Source organism: Crinia signifera, chromosome 2 (assembly GCF_055691185.1).
Source record: "Crinia signifera chromosome 2, ASM5569118v1, whole genome shotgun sequence".
NCBI lineage: Eukaryota > Metazoa > Chordata > Amphibia > Anura > Myobatrachidae > Crinia > Crinia signifera.
Genome location: NC_139218.1, coordinates 269171295 through 269188760, shown reverse-complemented (window position 1 = coordinate 269188760; position 17466 = coordinate 269171295). Strand labels below are relative to the sequence as shown.

Below are 17466 nucleotides of genomic sequence, written 5' to 3'. Positions count from 1 at the left end.
ATATACATTGTTTCTTTTTAAAGTAGGGTTTACTGTAAGGGCCCATAAAATAGAAAAATAGGCCTTTTGTATTGTCTGAACACTCCTGTTCATACCATAAAACTAAAGACAGCAGCCAGCTAAGTGAAATCCTTATACTATACACGCTTCTGTTGGGACAACATCTGCTGCTTCAAGTCTGAGACACCGTGCACCATGCACAGCGCAGCACTTGTGGCTTGTTTTCCTTGTGTCATGAAAACAGATCCTCCTTTTCCAGCCTGGACAGTATTCCAGCCCCCTTCAGAGGCCGGCTCACAGCTCCACTAGATTTCTGTCTAGTAAAACACTGGTTTAATTTTTCTCCTTTTTTCCTGCTTTGGGACTAGCAAGGCTGGGAGAGGCACTTCCCACTATCTCTGTTTTTCTGACATGTTGGGTCATTTTAAAAAACGCCAAAGAGTTTTACAAACCTGCTATTGATACTGAGCTTTACTGAAAATGCAAAGTAGGACGAACACTGGTAAAAGTGTTAAGAAGGAACTGGTTATTGAGTCTCCTCAGCAGTACAAGGATGCCACTGCTGCTGCTGCTGCTGAAGCCGAATTGGAGGCAGAGATTCCAGTACTAGAGCTGGTAAGGGCAAAGTAGCACTGGGCAAACTGTGCAGTTTGTGGTATGTCTGATTTCTATAAATAGAAGACTAGATTGGCTTAGACAGAATTTGGAATCATCAATGGATTTATATTACATACAACTACCAGAAAAACAAAGGTACCAGGCTCTCAGGTACCAGAATGTGGATTCAATTTAATTTACTGATGCTCTTACAAGTGGTGTAATTTTCTGCATTTTTGTCTGGTTTCATACATTCCTAATCTTCACTCGTGCAGTAATGTTAAAATATGTATATCTGAATCCATCCGTTCTTGAAAAGATATGGGAAATACCTAATGCTAATCGAGGGGATTTGTATTAGTTATAGCATGGAGTCAGTGAAGAATTCTTTGTATGCTAGCATTTACATAATGTTTTCTTATTGGATGTTGTGTTTTCCTACTTTGTTTTAAAGGCACTTAGGAAATGGTATATGAGTTGTGCGCTCTGGTCTATTGACATCAAAAGCGAGCTTGCCCCCTATTTATAGTTGTTGCGACCACTTTTATCAGAAATACAAGTCCACAACTATGCGGTCAAAAAGGCTCCTGCAGCTCACCGTTTACAGGTTGAAACAAATTACTGACTTGTGCAGTCAATTACATAAACTTTCACTAAACTGATATCATTATGGAAATATTACTGGTATATAGGACAGTTGTCATCTACTTGTTAAGCCGGTACTTGGGGATGTTGTTTCGCCTACAAGATGCAGTTGAAACAAAATCACTGAGTTTCACCTGCTTTTTGAGAACAGCCATCGCTTATACAAATATCCTTGGTAAATAATGCTGTTAGTTGGGGGATACTGTCATTGAGACACCAAGGGTTTTTAGGTCGACAGGGTCATTAGGTCGACAGGTTTTTTGTTTGTTTTTTGAGCCAACAAGCGGTATTTCATGCCCTACCATCCACTAGGGCGTGGTGGGAGAAGAAAATAGTGTGCCCGAAGCATGGCGAGCGGACGTCGTGGTACATTTCGGTGACCATGTTTACACAACATGTGCCGACAGGCGGTATTTCATGCCTCACCATTCACTAGGACATAAGGGTAAAAAAAATTTTTTTTTAAATATAATTAAAAAGCATGTTGACGTGTTCACTGTCGACCGTACCCATGTCGACTTAATGCCCCTGTCGACCTAAATGCTTGTCTCCCTAATGGTGTCGACCTAATGACTGTCTAACAACTTGCTGGTGAATAACTGGTCCACACCCTTAGTTGGATACCCTCTTTAGATGGCTTGCAGTCATTGAATTCGCTACTATGGTGGGAACAAACCTGGAATTGTCTGAATATCTGGAGAATGCAGATCTGTATGCTGTTCAAATTGGAGCAAGAAAATGGAAGTGGTCATCACTCGCTGAATTCTTTGGCTCAGAGTTTGGGAGGAATATAGTCATAAAATGCTCTGCAGTCCCTTCTTCTTTTCATCTCCGTTTTAAAAATGATAATTAGCAGCCCAACAAGTGAGAACTGTACAAGGTGTACTTGCTGTCAGGCTGATGTTTCCCAACCAAGCTGCTCCTTTGCCTCACTGGGAAAGCTGAAAGTACAAACTTAAACAGGGCTGGGTAATTGCGGCCCTCCAGATGTTGAACTACACATCCCAGCATGCCTTGCATCAGTTTCAGCATGGCCACATAGCAAAACTAATGCAAAGCATCCTGGGATGTGTAGTTCATCAACATCTGGAGGGCCGCAATTGCCCAGCCCTGATCTTAAAGGAGTATTAAGCTGGGCTCCGCCATCGCTGTAGTACAGTCCCTGTAAATACTAGTACTATGCACATCCTGCCTATGAAGGTGTGACTATTAGTGTGTAAGGACACAACCATTACAATGTTTATGCATAAAGCTTCCAGGTTCATCTAGAGCAGGGCTTGACAAATTTTTCTAAAATCTAGGAGCCAGGACAAAAGTGTAGGAGCCAGACAAAATAAAATCGCCCTCATCTTTGCGGCCACCGCTTACGCTATGGGACTTAAGCATCATCGTCCGCTCGCCACGCTTCAGGCTTGGTGGCTAGCTGCACTCCGCTTGTCACAACTTTACTTAAAGGTAATAGATGGTGGCATGCACCCAGGGTGGTGGCACGGTGAAAATCCGTAACTGGCATAGGAGGTGGCCGCAAAGATGAGGGAGTACCAATAAAAATTACTGAAAGCTTGGACATGGTGTGTATGCTGCACAGAAAATAAATATATACTGCATTTCTAGAATAAAGTCAGTAACTGGATAATGTCAACTGAAATTTAGTTGACATTATCCAGTTACTGACTTTATTGTAGAAATGCACCATATATAGCTCTTCTCTGCATAATAATTTCTTTTTTGACTGCCGCACCACATTTATAGTTTTATACATATATACATAGTGAATTTAAAATGACAGGCCACCACATTCTGTATTAATTATATTAATGTGCAGGGTTCCCTTGAAAACTGAGGGGGTCGACGGGGAGGAGGACCAAAGCACTGCAGGAGGGTGGTTGGATGTTTGGCAGACTAGAGCTGTGGCTTACTACAAGGTGTACAGAGCTAGGGCAGGGGAGCCATACTACATATATGAGGCACACACAGAAGACAGACCTGGGCTGGGGATGAGGCTCCGCTGGCCCCCAGGCAGTGCCTCGGGGGCCTTTTCCAGATGTTGGCGGTGAAGTAGTAGGTAGCAGCCACCACCAGCTTGGCCAGCCTGGACCAGGCTTCCAGGAAGTGGGGCATATTCTGCGGCAGCAGCAGCATATTCTTAGGCAGCAGCTCCACTGTGTACCAGGGGCAGATCTAGACTTATCTTCCTATAGATTGTAAGCTTGCAGCAGGGCCCTCCTACCTCCAAGTCTGTCTGTTGTTACCCAGTTTGTCTTATCACTGTCTACTATTGTAAAGCGCAACGGAATCTGCTGCGCTATATAAGACACTGTAACGGAATCTGCTGCGCTATATAAGACGCTGTAACGGAATCTGCTGCGCTATATAAGACGCTGTAACGGAATCTGCTGCGCTATATAAGACACTGCAACGGAATCTGCTGCGCTATATAAGACGCTGTAACGGAATCTGCTGCGCTATATAAGAAACTGTAACGGAATCTGCTGCGCTATATAAGAAACTGTAACGGAATCTGCTGCGCTATATAAGACGCTGTAACGGAATCTGCTGCGCTATATAAGACATTGTAACGGAATCTGCTGCGCTATATAAGATGCTGTAACGGAATCTGCTGCGCTATATAAGACAATGTAACGGAATCTGCTGCGCTATATAAGACGCTGTAACGGAATCTGCTGCGCTATATAAGACGCTGTAACGGAATCTGCTGCGCTATATAAGACGCTGTAACGGAATCTGCTGCGCTATATAAGACGCTGTAACGGAATCTGCTGCGCTATATAAGAAACTGTAACGGAATCTGCTGCGCTATATAAGACGCTGTAACGGAATCTGCTGCGCTATATAAGACACTGTAACGGAATCTGCTGCACTATATAAGAAACTGTAAATAAATAAATAAATAGGGGGTCAGTTTACTTTTTAATCTTGACCCTCCCCCCTCCAGTCCCAACCATGATCCACAGTAAAAAGCAGTGACCCTTAGTATATAGCAAGACCCAGTATACTACAGTAACCTAGTGACCTCCCAGTACTTAGTGTCACAGGGACCCCCAGTACACAGTGTCACAGGGACCCCCAGTATATAGTGTCACAGGGACATATGAGCATACACAGAGTGAGCCCCCCCGACTCCCACACATGCCTCAGGTGCCCCCAGGCTGTACCTCCTCCTCCAGCTTGCAGTACAGCTGCAGAGCCATGAACTGCAGGTAACTCTCCTCATGGGAGCTGGGCACGGCTGCCAGGGTCTGAGCATGCGGGAGGAGGACGCGGCGGGCTGGATGGGCGGCTCCTCCCGGGTGCCGGACCTGCCCGGCTCTGTAAACTATACATTGCCCTCTCTACCAGTGTCATCCCCCAGTGTGTACACGGGGTTGAGGAAGGCCGAGGGGAGTGCAGGGCAGTTGCAGTGTGCAGAGAGAGCACTCATTCGCTGCCGCACCATCACCGCGGTGCACTGCACATCATCCAGCAGCCGAGGGGGCACAGGAGGAGGAGGGACTCCAGCTTGGCTTCCAGACGGCCACACAGTGATTGGCTGCTGAGCGGCCGCTGCAGTGATTGGCTCCCTGGCGGCTCACAGCTGCAGCAGAGCGCGTCCTCGGGGACCCCTTCAGGTTGTGAAACTGAGTCCCCGGGGGGGGAATTCAGGGTAAAATGCGTGCTATAACCGCTGATATCCGCAGCTATGTGACCCCCTTAGGCAGGAGCTGGGACACTGACTGTCCGTCCTAACACCTTGACACACAGCGGCAGACGGGCAGACCACACAGGATCTGGTCGCCAGACAAGAAATTCTAGTCGCCGTGGCGACCTGGCGACCGGGGTTTGTCGAGCCCTGATCTAGAGAAATGGTGAGAGATTGGTGTACAATGCACCTTGTAAAGGGCTTTAGCTGTGTTTTTATCCAGTGGTGAATGTGATAACTGTTGTATTAAAGATGCTATTGTAACTCTCATACAGTAACTTCCCATTTCTCCTTTTTGGTTTGATAGGATAAAGAGTGACAATGCTTGAGTATTGCAGTGATATGCTAATTGAAACGTCCAAAAAAATGAATCCTACATTTTGATTACCTTTTATAATTCTTATGTTCACTGCACATTGTGTTAAGGTTTTGATAGGTATAATAAATGTATCCACAAGCCCTTGATTTCACCTTCTATCCCACAGGCTTTGTCCAAATCCATTCCACATCTGTGTGAAAATAGTTCCCTGTCACTGGTCCAAATTTTTTTTTTCATTTGTAAGTGGAATGAGTCTGTGGTTTTCCTCTAAAACAGTGTATAGTTATCTCTTTGTGCAATGCTTTAGTACAACTCAGATTGCATTATTTATACACATCTGAGAGCTGGGCATTTTCTGGACACACAACCACATTAGTCTCACTGTCCCACTTTTGAGACCAAATACGTGAGAGGTGCCTACTCACAGATAATGGGTGTGGTATAGGGTTCCGACAGTCGGGATCCCGACAGTCATTAACCCAACGTCGGGATCCCGACTGCCCAGACTAAGAAAGCATGGTGAGCCCATCTAAGCCCCTTGCAGGCTTGCTGTGCTCGCCACGCTGCAGGCATGTCGGGTAAATGACTGTCGGGATCCCGACTGGCACCCCAAATAAATAATCTTTGTGAAAGAACTGCACATGTGAAAGTTCATTGAAGTGGAAGTAGGGGTGGGGAGCAGGGAAATCTAGAACATAGGGGCTGGCTTAAAGTTGAACATATGCCTGTTTATGTCACTTAGCATGTAAAGCTTTCTAATTGCATATCATTTAAGATAAAAAAAAAGGAGGAAAGTGGGCATGTTTATCTGCCTGTTCTGGCAAATGCCAAAAGGGCAGCATGCCTTTTCTGGGCATCTGTAGGCCTCGCTTTTTGGGCATGAGGCAAGAGATTGAAAATGTTGTGGTTAACATGTTTTAGGTTGACAGGTACAAAAGATCAACCCATGGAATGTTTACAGTGATTATAGTAGACCCGTTCAAAAAGACAACAGGACTGTGGCTGACAGACAAATGTGCAACTCTTGTATATTTTAGTTCAGGTGATCTCAAACCGTGCAAACAGACCCAAAGGTGCTGGATTTTTTTTCGACCAGTTGAAAAATCAGCATGTGCATTGAATCGAGTGAGTACAATTCGCCATAAAAATGGTCGAAAATAGGCAATGTGTTTTGAATATGGTAGACGTTCTTTAGACAAACTGCTTTGGGTTGGTCTAAATCAGGCATGTCCAACGTTGGCCCTCCAGATGTTGTGAAACTACACATTCCAGCATGCTTTGTCACAGTTTTGCTATTAGAGAATGCTAAAACTATTGCAAAGCATGCTGGGATGTGTAGTTTCATAACATCTGGAGGGCCAACGTTGGACATGCCTGGTCTAAATAGTTGATACTTTAATTTGAAAAAAAAAAAAAAAGGCTAGATGATTTCTGGCTGATCTCAGATGAGACTGCCATTCTAGTATGATTTACTCATCGATTTACAAAGGCTACAAGTATGCAGAACATATTTTTGATCTATTTTAGTAGCAAATGGGACCCCACACACAGCATCATAACATGATTATCCTAGTAGTAAGCCCACTTGAAGCAAATGCTTTGAAAGCTAGTCTGCTTACCTTGAGATTGCCTCTGTGTTTGTGCATGTGTGAGAGAGAAAGATGTAGTTTCACTTGCTGCCAACAGATGGCAGGGTTTAGAGACAGACCGACAATAAACAAGTAGTGTTCATTCTAGCACCCGCCACCTTTGAAAACCCATGCAGTTCCTCTTTTTGCACTAGATATTTTGGAGCCCACAACATATCAGACTTTCTTTAATATATTTAATTTTTTTCAATTTGAAATCATTCTGTTGCTCACAAATGATATTACATGAAACAATGATTACTATGTGAAATGCCCCCCCCCCCCCCCCATTGTAAACACCATCCCAGTATCAATGCCAACCCGAAGCGTGGCGAGCGCAGCGAGCCCGCTTGGGGTGGCGGTACGCCCCTCCGACCTTTTCATACCCCCACTATCCACGTCGGCATGGAGTTGATTTTATATAGTGTGGCAAGCCCGAAGCATGGCGAGCGGACGCGTATTACTTCACATGTATTCCGCGTCCCCTCGCGGGGCTCGCTGCGCTCGCCACACTATATAAAATCAACTCCACGCCGACGTGGATAGTGGGGGTATGAAAAGGCCGGAGGACGTGTACCGCCGCCCCTCGCGGGCTCGCTGTGCTCTCCACGCTTTGGGGTGGCGTTGACAGTGGGGTGGCGTTAACAATGGGGGGCCATTTAACATAGTAATCACCCATCAGGGTGGGTGTACAATCAAAAATCGGGTCGGGGGGGGGGGCATTTAATAGAGGAATCAGGCATCTTGGGTGCCTGTACGATTAAAAATCAGGTCCAATCGCATCGCATGCGATATGATTGTATGCGATGCGATTTTTTTAACGTGTGATGAAGATAATACGTGCGCCCAGATAATACACAAGTACCCAGTAGCTTAATGTTGTTTTATGCTCTTTAAAATGTGTTTTCCAAATCCTGTATTTATTTCAGGTTTCATTGTGGGCCATTTATTGAGCCGTATTTATCTGTCATGGGGTTATTTCTTGTATACTATATAAATAGAAATTTCATTTTTTGTTGTTGTTTAGGATACTTTTTTTTTGTATCTAGAGAAAGGTCAGTGTGAATAACAATGTGGTTTAGGTGAGCTTCATAACCACAAATCCTGGTACATTGCACTCGCCACCTCTAAAGCCAGGTACACATTAGACAACATTTTTAAACGAATTTAGCGATAACGTCCAATCGTTAACCCAAATTCTTAAAAATCGTTCAGTGTGTACTCACTATATTGCTAGTGATGTGCACTATCTGTGTTGTCTGTAAATGCAACTTAATTGCTAATGACCAGGAGCATAGCGTGCAGTTCGTACATTACTAGCAACAAACAATATAGCTTCACGTATTAAAATTAGGAAGAAATCCAACAATTTGGTAATGTCAAGACTTGCATATATCGTATGGTTGTTTGTAGAATCAACGTGGATGCACAATATAAATTTTTCTGGAAGCTCAGAAACGGCCATAGACATACTGTGTGTGGGCACCCTAAAGGCCCTCATACACTGTGGTGACTTATACCCTCAGAGAGGTCGCATGCAGTGCTCCTGTGAGCCGCCCCGGGACCTTCCCGGTTGTATTGCATGCAGTTCTTTTGCATGCGATATATCGCACGCAATCCCTGCCAAGCCTGCCCAGAGCTGGAAGCAATCCCGCAGATTGCTTCTCCAGCTGGAACGACTTGGAGCATCTGTGCACTTTGCATAGGCCCACGCATCGCATTGGCCCTGCTGTCATTCACCTGCAATTTGGACTGGGTTGGCAAAATCCAACATCCTTTATTTTACCAAATTCTCAACAAAAACTGCCCGGGATCAGCAAGTCTGAATATTTTTAACATGCTATATTTTTGTTCCTGGCTTATTATTGATGTCTGGATCAGATCCACCGAGCTGGTATGCCTATGACAACGATATTCTGTACATCAACCCTAACGACATTGCTGGTGGTTTGGTTCCCAATGAGCAGTGCGTGCAGCAAAATGTTAGCCTGATTTGACGTCCCTTTCATGCCACCCCCTAGAGTGGCATGAAGGTTGTTTTTAGTGTGCACAACAGCAACGATATATCGCATGTGTTGGCGAGATTGCAATGTGTGTACACGCAATTAGGCTAATTCTGAGCTCAAGTAAAATTATCAGTAGAGTCTGATCGACTGGTGGTCGCTCCGGTGTGTACCAAGCTCTTCTCACACCTGCTTAGACAAAGAGAACAAAAATCTCTTCCTACCTGCACGTCTGTCACTTTCCGCATCAGCATTGTATTTTGTAGAGTCGCATGGAAATTTGTGGGATGCTAAAGAAAACAGGATCTGAGTGTTTCCTCTGTATTGTTCTATCAATTGACTGTTTGTAATGGCAAGGCACGTCTTTTCCATGGAGTTGTTAACATTGCTTTACTTGCCAGTGCATAAAAAGTAATTTATTGTAAAACATATTTAATAAATTTTCAAGATTTATATCAAATAAAAGCAGCAATCCTACTTCTTCCTTTCTAAACAGAAATTGAGGTAGCTTATCTAAGCTTGCAACTTATCCTATTTCTCAGCTTTCCTTATTTGTGTAAGCACAGTGTGGCGAACTTCCAGTTACAGACGTGCACTCAGCTCACTATCTGTGCCGACCGGAGAAACGTTTAAGACCGGTACAGGTACACTGATATCTGTGGCGTCCCCCCACCCCTCAACCTATTTCAACAGGGAAACATCAACATTAAACTGCACCTGCACTTTGCTTTAGAAGTGTGGAGTCTCAGGTGTACCGTCTACTACACTGGTTTTAGATATGGATATCTAGATATATATATATCTAGATGGATAAATATCTAAATATAGTATAGGTATAAAGAGTAGGTACCAGGCAGCATGGGTGTACACAGCAGACACAGCCTGCAAACAGTGGCCATCAGAAGCAGCACTGGAATCCAAGGTAATTTTCTGGCATGCCGGCAGGGTGAGTGGGAGGATGCAGACCCAGCAGCACCCTGAGCCCCATGCAGCTAGAGGGGCAGGGAAGTGATACAGCCCGGGACCACAGAGCCATATGCCCGGCCACCGTACTAATATCAGCGGGTGCCAGCAGTGTTCACGCACACAGGGCTCTCCTCCTCTTACATGTAACTTCAGGGATCGGATGGCTCTCACCACAGCAATATGCAGCAGCAGCTTCAGATTCCCGGGGGGCTCCCACGACCGCATCTGCGTCAATCAGCAAGCAAAGTAATTGCAGCCGGGTATTTTTGTGTCTGATACTTGGGGCCCCTTTGAACTTTGTGGCCCATCTCAGGTGTCCTCTTTGGCCCTACATGTAGCCGGTCCTGCTCACAATATGTAGTGTTCACTCTAGCACCTTGCACCTAATCAGTGAGGAGTGCATATTATAATTTTCATGGGGACATTTTTAGATGTGATGTATCACTACAGATGCATCACAAGTTGTTGCCCTTGAAAATTAAAATGTATTCCTCATTGATTAGGTGCAGGGTGCTAGAGTGAACACTAAGGGGATACTCAATCTTGTCTGGATTTTTCAGCCACTTGAAAAGTCCGGAGACGTCTATTCAATGCGGCCGTTTTGTGTCAGCATTTCCGCAGATACGTTTTCGACTTTCTTTAGAGTCGAATCTGCGTCTGTGGAAAATAGATGAAAATGACCACGTTTTAGACTAAAACATGTGGATCCGCAAGTAATTCTTGGCTCCACGTGTTTTCTAACCATGCCAGTTTTTTCCCAACAGTCAAACAATCAACACTTCGATTGAATAGACTGAATGTAAATTAGACTGAAAATTGTCAAAAAGTGCTGATGATTTAATTTCATGTGAAGGCAGAAGTGTTGGAGGAAAGTGGCATTGGGTTACAGTATAAAAAAAGGGGCATTAATAAATACATCTGCAAATAGTGAAGTGTGGTTTTTAGCAGTGTGTAATAGTTTTGTTTTTTTAAATGTTTATTGAAGTATGAATAACTAAGGGAGGGTCACGCAACAATCCTAGAATGTTGATATGATTGAGATGTCATTGCATCATTGTTTGACACTATCAAGCTACACAGATCAGCTGTGACTCAGACATGACCTTATGGTAACATTCCTTGGCTGGCATAGAGGAAATACTAGGATAACGATCACTCTTCCGTATAGAAAAGGTGAAAAAGAAACTTGAATGGTATGAAACATGGACATTTTTATTTTATCACTTAATGAATGTTTTGGCTTCAATATTGTAGATACAATGTAATCCTCAAGATACATTTTGATAATCTATACATATGAAACCACTTTGCCCTTTCACAATTAATATTGTGAGGTGGTATTATGACAGTCTATTTTAATCATAGATGACTGCAGGCTCGCTTTACTGCACAGCTTGCTGATAGCTATGGGTGTGATGCTGAGACAAGCGCATCTTGTGTGGATTCTCTAAACCTGCCCAGAAGTGCGTGTACTGTAGTATTGTACACACACACAATTGAAGAGAAGGAAGTGGGTTGTAACAAGGCATTACCACAATTTTAGTGCGAGTTCACACATAAGTGCATGATGGTAATAATGACTAGCCAGGCGTGCGCACAGAAGATTGCATTTCATTTTACTTCCAACATTAGCCCAAGGCAATGTATATGTTCACCTTGCATTTCCCATTCTTTATCACTTTGTGTTTTTTCACTGAATATTTTTTTAAATATAACATAAAACACCAAGTAGACATAATGTACAAACGTGGAATAGTGGGAACAAAGGTAGAAAAAAAAAAGTGATGAATCTTGTCAGGTCATTAGAAAACTGGGCACTCAAGGCATGCAGGGATCTATGAAAGTGAAATGAAGAATATATTAAATTCAAAGTTAATAAATTGATATTGGTATATGATTGTCATCCTTATAGTTGCTCCAGTGTAAAGGCACCGCTCAGTTGCCCCACACCACCATAAACGGAAGTTACGATAGTTCTGACAGTAACCTACTGTAGTATTCCATAAAGGGGTATCTGGATCAATGACCAGAAAGTGTGTGATGGTTGGCTCACTCACATTTTAATATAGATTAATTTATTTACCTTTTCTCCCAGTAGGACTCAAAGTGGAGAATTCAGTTGCTTGTTGGGTGCCTGGTGCCAACAGAGCAGTTCAATGGTTTTGCCTATCAATGCTAGTGCCGAGGGTACTCGTGATTTTATCTCACACTTTCCTGAGGTGGTCAGCAGAAAACCACAAAGGTTGGACATGCTCAGTACTCCTAGTGCTTTTAGCTGGCCATACATCTACAGATCGATTGTCAGATTGGGCTGGTTGGAACAAAATCCTGGTAATGGATGAGAGCAAATGACAGTTGACCATTTGATTTGAAATGCCGGAAAACTGCCAAAAACAATCATTCAGATATTACCAGGTTTTTGTTCCAACTAGCCCAATCTGACAATCTGTAGATGTAAACCTTTAGACAGGTTTTACTGATTTATGCCGCTAATCCCCATCATTTGGGCACCCGGTTACTCGCGCCTGTCAGCACAAATCGTTCTAAAGTGGGTTGCCAGATGACCTCCCAGCAGTCGAGATTCCAGTGGCCAGTATACCACCTTCGGAATCCCATCTGTCAGAGCGCTATACCACACTCCTAAATGTGTATGTGGCAATCAGGCTACAAAAAAACATGTAATTGCCCCCAAGGTTTGCATATTAAAACGTAAAACTTAAGAAGCTACATACTTTACAGAGAGCTAGATGTTTGTAGTTTTTTAAAGAAAAAATAAATTGAAATGTTTGAGTGAAAAAGTACATTTTTAAGGTTTCTAGAGTGGATGCATCGCAAAGTCTGCAAGTCAGCAGGTTGTGGAGAGTCAGAGCCTCAAAAGTAAAAGCTCAACCCCAAAATGAGGTATATAAGATCCTAGGTGCAGCTAATAGATCTTCTGCGGATCAAAGTAAGCAAGTGGGAGTATAAGGAATCTTAAGCTGCTTCAATACTTTGGACCCTGATTTCTTAACGCTTTGAAAGTCCGCAAGCCAATCTTGAAGTTTTTTTTTTTTTCTTTTTAAGAAACATCTGTTTTGGCAGAAATTACAGCTTCCAAATGTTTCTTATAGCCAACTAATTTTTTTCTTTCCTAGTTTTAGATCTTATTTATATTCTGTATAAAAGTATTTTAGTTCAGAATATTCAGTTTACTCTCCATTAAATATTTGAATTACGTTTATTTCTGGGGACTGTGCAGAACATTCAAACAACTTTTACTCCTGTAAGTCCGTAATGGACAACCTGATATGCAGTAATTCAAGGGTTGCGTGTGCAGCCTATATTATCCATAATTTCAAGTATGTACCACATCTCTCATCCTGAAATGCTCTCACATACAGATGTGGCCTCATACATTTAGCGTCAATACACCACTCAGTGAAATATGCCTGGCGTGAGCAGACCGGTCCCACGCAACTCCGTTCTCAAAAATTGTCTTATTCGCATCTCTATTTTGTAGGAAATCATTGTAGCATGATATTACTTATGCAGCTTCAGCCAAATTTGCACACAGCATATAGAAATGGCACATATTATTTGAATCCACAAAAGTGGCTTGTGTGTCCTATACGCGCATCGTTTTGTGAATAAGACGCATTTAATCGAAAAAGATACTGGCAGGACTAGAAGGGCGGTTTAATGTGCAGGCAGGCTATACGTAAGTGGGCACATCTGTATGTTGCTTTTTCTCACTTTAAAATTTCACCGAATACAGCTCGCCCTCTTCTTCCAAATTAGCTTTGCATATCTTTAGTCCTGCAGTAGGCACAAAATATCCCAGACATCACCTAAAAATTCTTACCTTCATATCTGGAGCCTGCAGGAGAGGACGACACAACATGTATTGCAGAAAACATTGTGGTGTACTCTCCTTCTCCGATTCGGTTTTGCTCCATGACCTTCCAGCGTCATGCATGCCTGTGATATGGCTGCAGATCAAGTAAGAGTATAGGTTTGGATCTGGGAGCTGCAGATAAATGCTCATTGGATTTCTGGTGTACTGTTTGTTGCTGCTTTAGGTACTTTTTTCCTTTTTTCAGCTCTAGTTTTACTATCATTCTTATGGGATACTGGGAATCGTCTTAAGACATTGGGAGACAGGCACATATAAAACTTTGAACTGGGTGTTTTTAGAACAGTTATTTGTGGTATGTCAAAATGTGTGTTTGTTTGTTTTTTTTGTTTGTTTGTTTTTTAGTCCACAGTACTTCCAAAAAAAGTTGTTTTTCATTCTTAAAATATTTACTTTTGCAATGAGGTCACAGGGAAGGTAACCTTTCCAAACATGGAAGCACTGTCCTGTTGATCACTGTCCTACTGTCAACTAAATGTTCTGCAGATGATTTAGATATATACACTTAGATCCATATACTGTATATTTGGCGCCACGGACATCTTTTTTGGAATTGTCTGTCAATGTAATTGCAGACTTTCGCTTTAATTCAAAGGGGTGATCAAAATTATCATATGAAACATTTAGGAATTGAAACCATTTTTATACAATGTGCACTATTTTTTGGGACTCTTTTGTAATCGTAAAGATTAGCATATTCTTAAATAAAATTTCGGTTTTAATACTATGTCTGGAATCCTTTACAGACTACTTGCTAAAAATGTAATGGCCTGTGAGCTGCGACAGGTGCTGGACTTTGCATGAGTCGGCCCTATTTTTTAAAGCTGCAATCGTTTGTAAGGCAAACCCAGGCTGGTTTTATCTTGTTAAAAATCGCATAGAATCGGCTCACGATAAAGCGTGCCTTATACACGCATTGTCATTCACACTGTCGTTTTGGGAACACTCAGAAAATACAATACGTAAAGACCCCTCGGCCGATTTCTAGTGTATCGTGTAAGGAAACACTATCGGCGAGATGATGGTAAAGTGTATCCAGACATCAGGAAACTTTTGGTTTGTCTGAATTGGTCTAAATTAAGCAACATTTAATAGTGTTTACCTGTAGCTAAACAGTCAGCCCTTTCTCTTTATATTGTATCTATTTACATATGAGCCATTGGGAGTGAGTAGACACAAAATCAATTAAATCTGGAAAGTCTTCCCCGGATTTAACTCAAGTCAAAACTAGTTTTTATGCATTCAAACAATATAGGCGAAGATGGAAGTGTACCCAAATGTTTGTGCATGACAATTGGTATTGTATTGGAAATAATTATTGTATATTGAAATGTGCCTTGCTGAAGTTGTGATTGCACGTTTCACTGATCCACTATGGGAAAGTTTTTTTTTTTTTTTTTTTTTTCTTTCTCCATGTATTCTAAGCAGTGGTTTCAGTGCTATTTCAGCATACATTTGTCCTTTAGCTCTCTACTTATAATTTCATGACTTTTTTTTTTATTTCAACTTTCATCGTAATGGAACCACTGAAAAAAAATCAGAACCACCTTTTACATATGTTTTATTCATTTACTTTCAGCTAGTTTAAAATTAATTGCAAATGTTCCTGTGCTGTGAGTGATTTTTCCCTCTTTTAGTTTATCCCTGCTGTGTGAAGTGCAAATGATATACTTCCAAATGCTTTTAGATACACCCACCTTCTACAGAGTCTTTTGATATTGTCAATGCCAATATGCCTTTAGGCACTGATACAATTTTATGCAACAAAATTAAGCTGTGAGACTATTCTTGTCCTTGCTTACTCTTCTGATGCATAAAACAAAGGCTGATTTATATGTGATTCCCAAGTCTGTTAATACTAAGGAAATGCTTTATATTACAGTCTGAAGTTGTGTATTCTACAGGGGTGATATATAGCCTAGACCAGGCATTCCCAACCACGGTCCTCAAGGCACACCAACAGTGCAGGTTTTAGTGATATCCAGGCTTCAGCACAGATGTTTTAATCAGAATCCCTCAGATACTAATTAAGTCACCTGTGCTCAAGCCTGGATATCTACAAAACCTGCACTGTTGGTGTGCCTTGAGGACCGTGGTTTGGAATGCCTGGCATAGGGTGTGGTATAGGGGTCCAACAGTCTGGATCCCGACAGTCATTAGCCCGACATCGGGATCCCGACTGCCCGGACTCAGACAGCATGGTGAGCGCAACAAAGCCCCTTGCGGGCTCGCTGCGCTTGTCACGCTGCGAGCACAGTGGCTCGCTACGCTCACAACCTATTCTATTCTTCCTCTATGGGGGTCGTGGACCCCCATGAGGGAGCATAGCAGTTGGCCGTCTGGAACCCGGCTGTCAGTGTTTTGACAGTCAGGATCCCGACGTCGGGATGCCGCCTGGCACTTTGGTTCAGATTGTCATATGCGCTTGATGATCTAGTCTTTCCACATTAGTTTGATAGGATCCTCACATTAGTGGTCTATATGGTTGGTGGCCCAACTCCTTTTACTAACTTACTGCTTGCCTCTTTAGGTACATATTCACAGAGTATGGGTTATGGACAGTCTGTCCTCTTACCAGCTATGACCATAAGCTGGAAGCAAATACAACATTACAAAAAGTAAATTTCTCTACCGTCCAATGGGATACTGGGCTTCACTACTATGGGGATTGAGACCTCCGCAGGAGAGACAGGCACATAAAAGAACTTTCAGTGTGGGTGCACTGGCTCCTCCCCTCAATCTCCCTCCACTAGTCAGTTTTGAAAAATGTGCCTCAGGAGAGGCAGTGCTTCTGGATGCTCCAGAGTTTTTCTACATTTATTTTCAAGTTTGTTATTTTGGGGCGCTGTGGTGACCACACAGCTGTCCTGCTTCGTGGGTGTCAGGGGAAGGGTCAGTCCCCGACCTCTTCAGGTGCAGAGCTGACCCTGCTACAGGACATTTCAGGTCCTGCGTGGGACTTGTCACCGCACAGCATTGCGCTGTGGCGAGCAAGTCCCCTAGCCGCCGCACACCCCTGACAGGTCAGAAGACTTCAGTGGTGAGTACAGGCTGGGGGTCCCACAAGGGGTCCCCGCAGCCATTTCTGGTGCGGCAAGACGACGGCTAGTAATGGCGGCCCTCCAGCAGGGACTGCGTGAACACCGCGTCTGGTAACTGGCATAGGGGTGCTGCCGCTGGACCACCAGGGACACCCCTCAGGTTAAAATGTATGATACATATATATATATATATATATATATATATATTTACACCTAATGTCAGTATAAATATATAGAAGCGCCAGCTCCGTGTACAGGGGGCGGGGCTTCACTCAGAGCGGGACCAAGCTCTGCTGGGCGCGCGCTGTCACTTCCTGCTTCTTCACACGCTGCCAGACTCCATTACAGAGGGCTCCTCACTGGCGTGGTGGATCCGGGTACTTGCAGCACGGCAGAGACAGCAGGTTTTTTATAGCTTTTTAGCGCTGCTGCGCTATCTGGCTGATTCAGACACTGTGTTGATATCACTGTGTTTAGCGTTACCAGCTCACCCAGATCTGTGAGTTCAGGTTAAGGGTGCACTTGGCTCCCCAATTGCTCTGTTTATTCCCCACTGATTAGTTACAGCACAGCATAAAACAAACACATAGTCTGTTTTTTCACATCCAGCAGTGTGGTGTGTGCACGTGGGTGACTGCGTGGGGGTTGTGTTGTATTGCAGACATTGTAGTACTA

The 17466-nt window shown here is 43.3% G+C and overlaps 1 protein-coding gene across 12 annotated transcripts in view; it reads left to right on the top strand.

Moving 5' to 3' along the window:
• DOCK9 (dedicator of cytokinesis 9) overlaps positions 1–17466 on the top strand; it is a 235561-nt gene that overhangs the window by 46864 nt on the left and 171231 nt on the right. Inside the window, exon 1 of one of the 12 annotated variants that reach the window (XM_083168602.1) lies at positions 339–615. The exons of 10 other annotated variants lie outside the window; for them this stretch is intronic. In XM_083168602.1, coding sequence (XP_083024728.1) covers positions 481–615 — 135 coding nt within the window. In that variant the 5' untranslated portion in view covers positions 339–480. Of the gene's footprint in view, positions 1–338; positions 616–17466 lie in introns of those variants that run through there. One more of the 12 variants, XM_083168611.1, reaches the window with a different exon arrangement.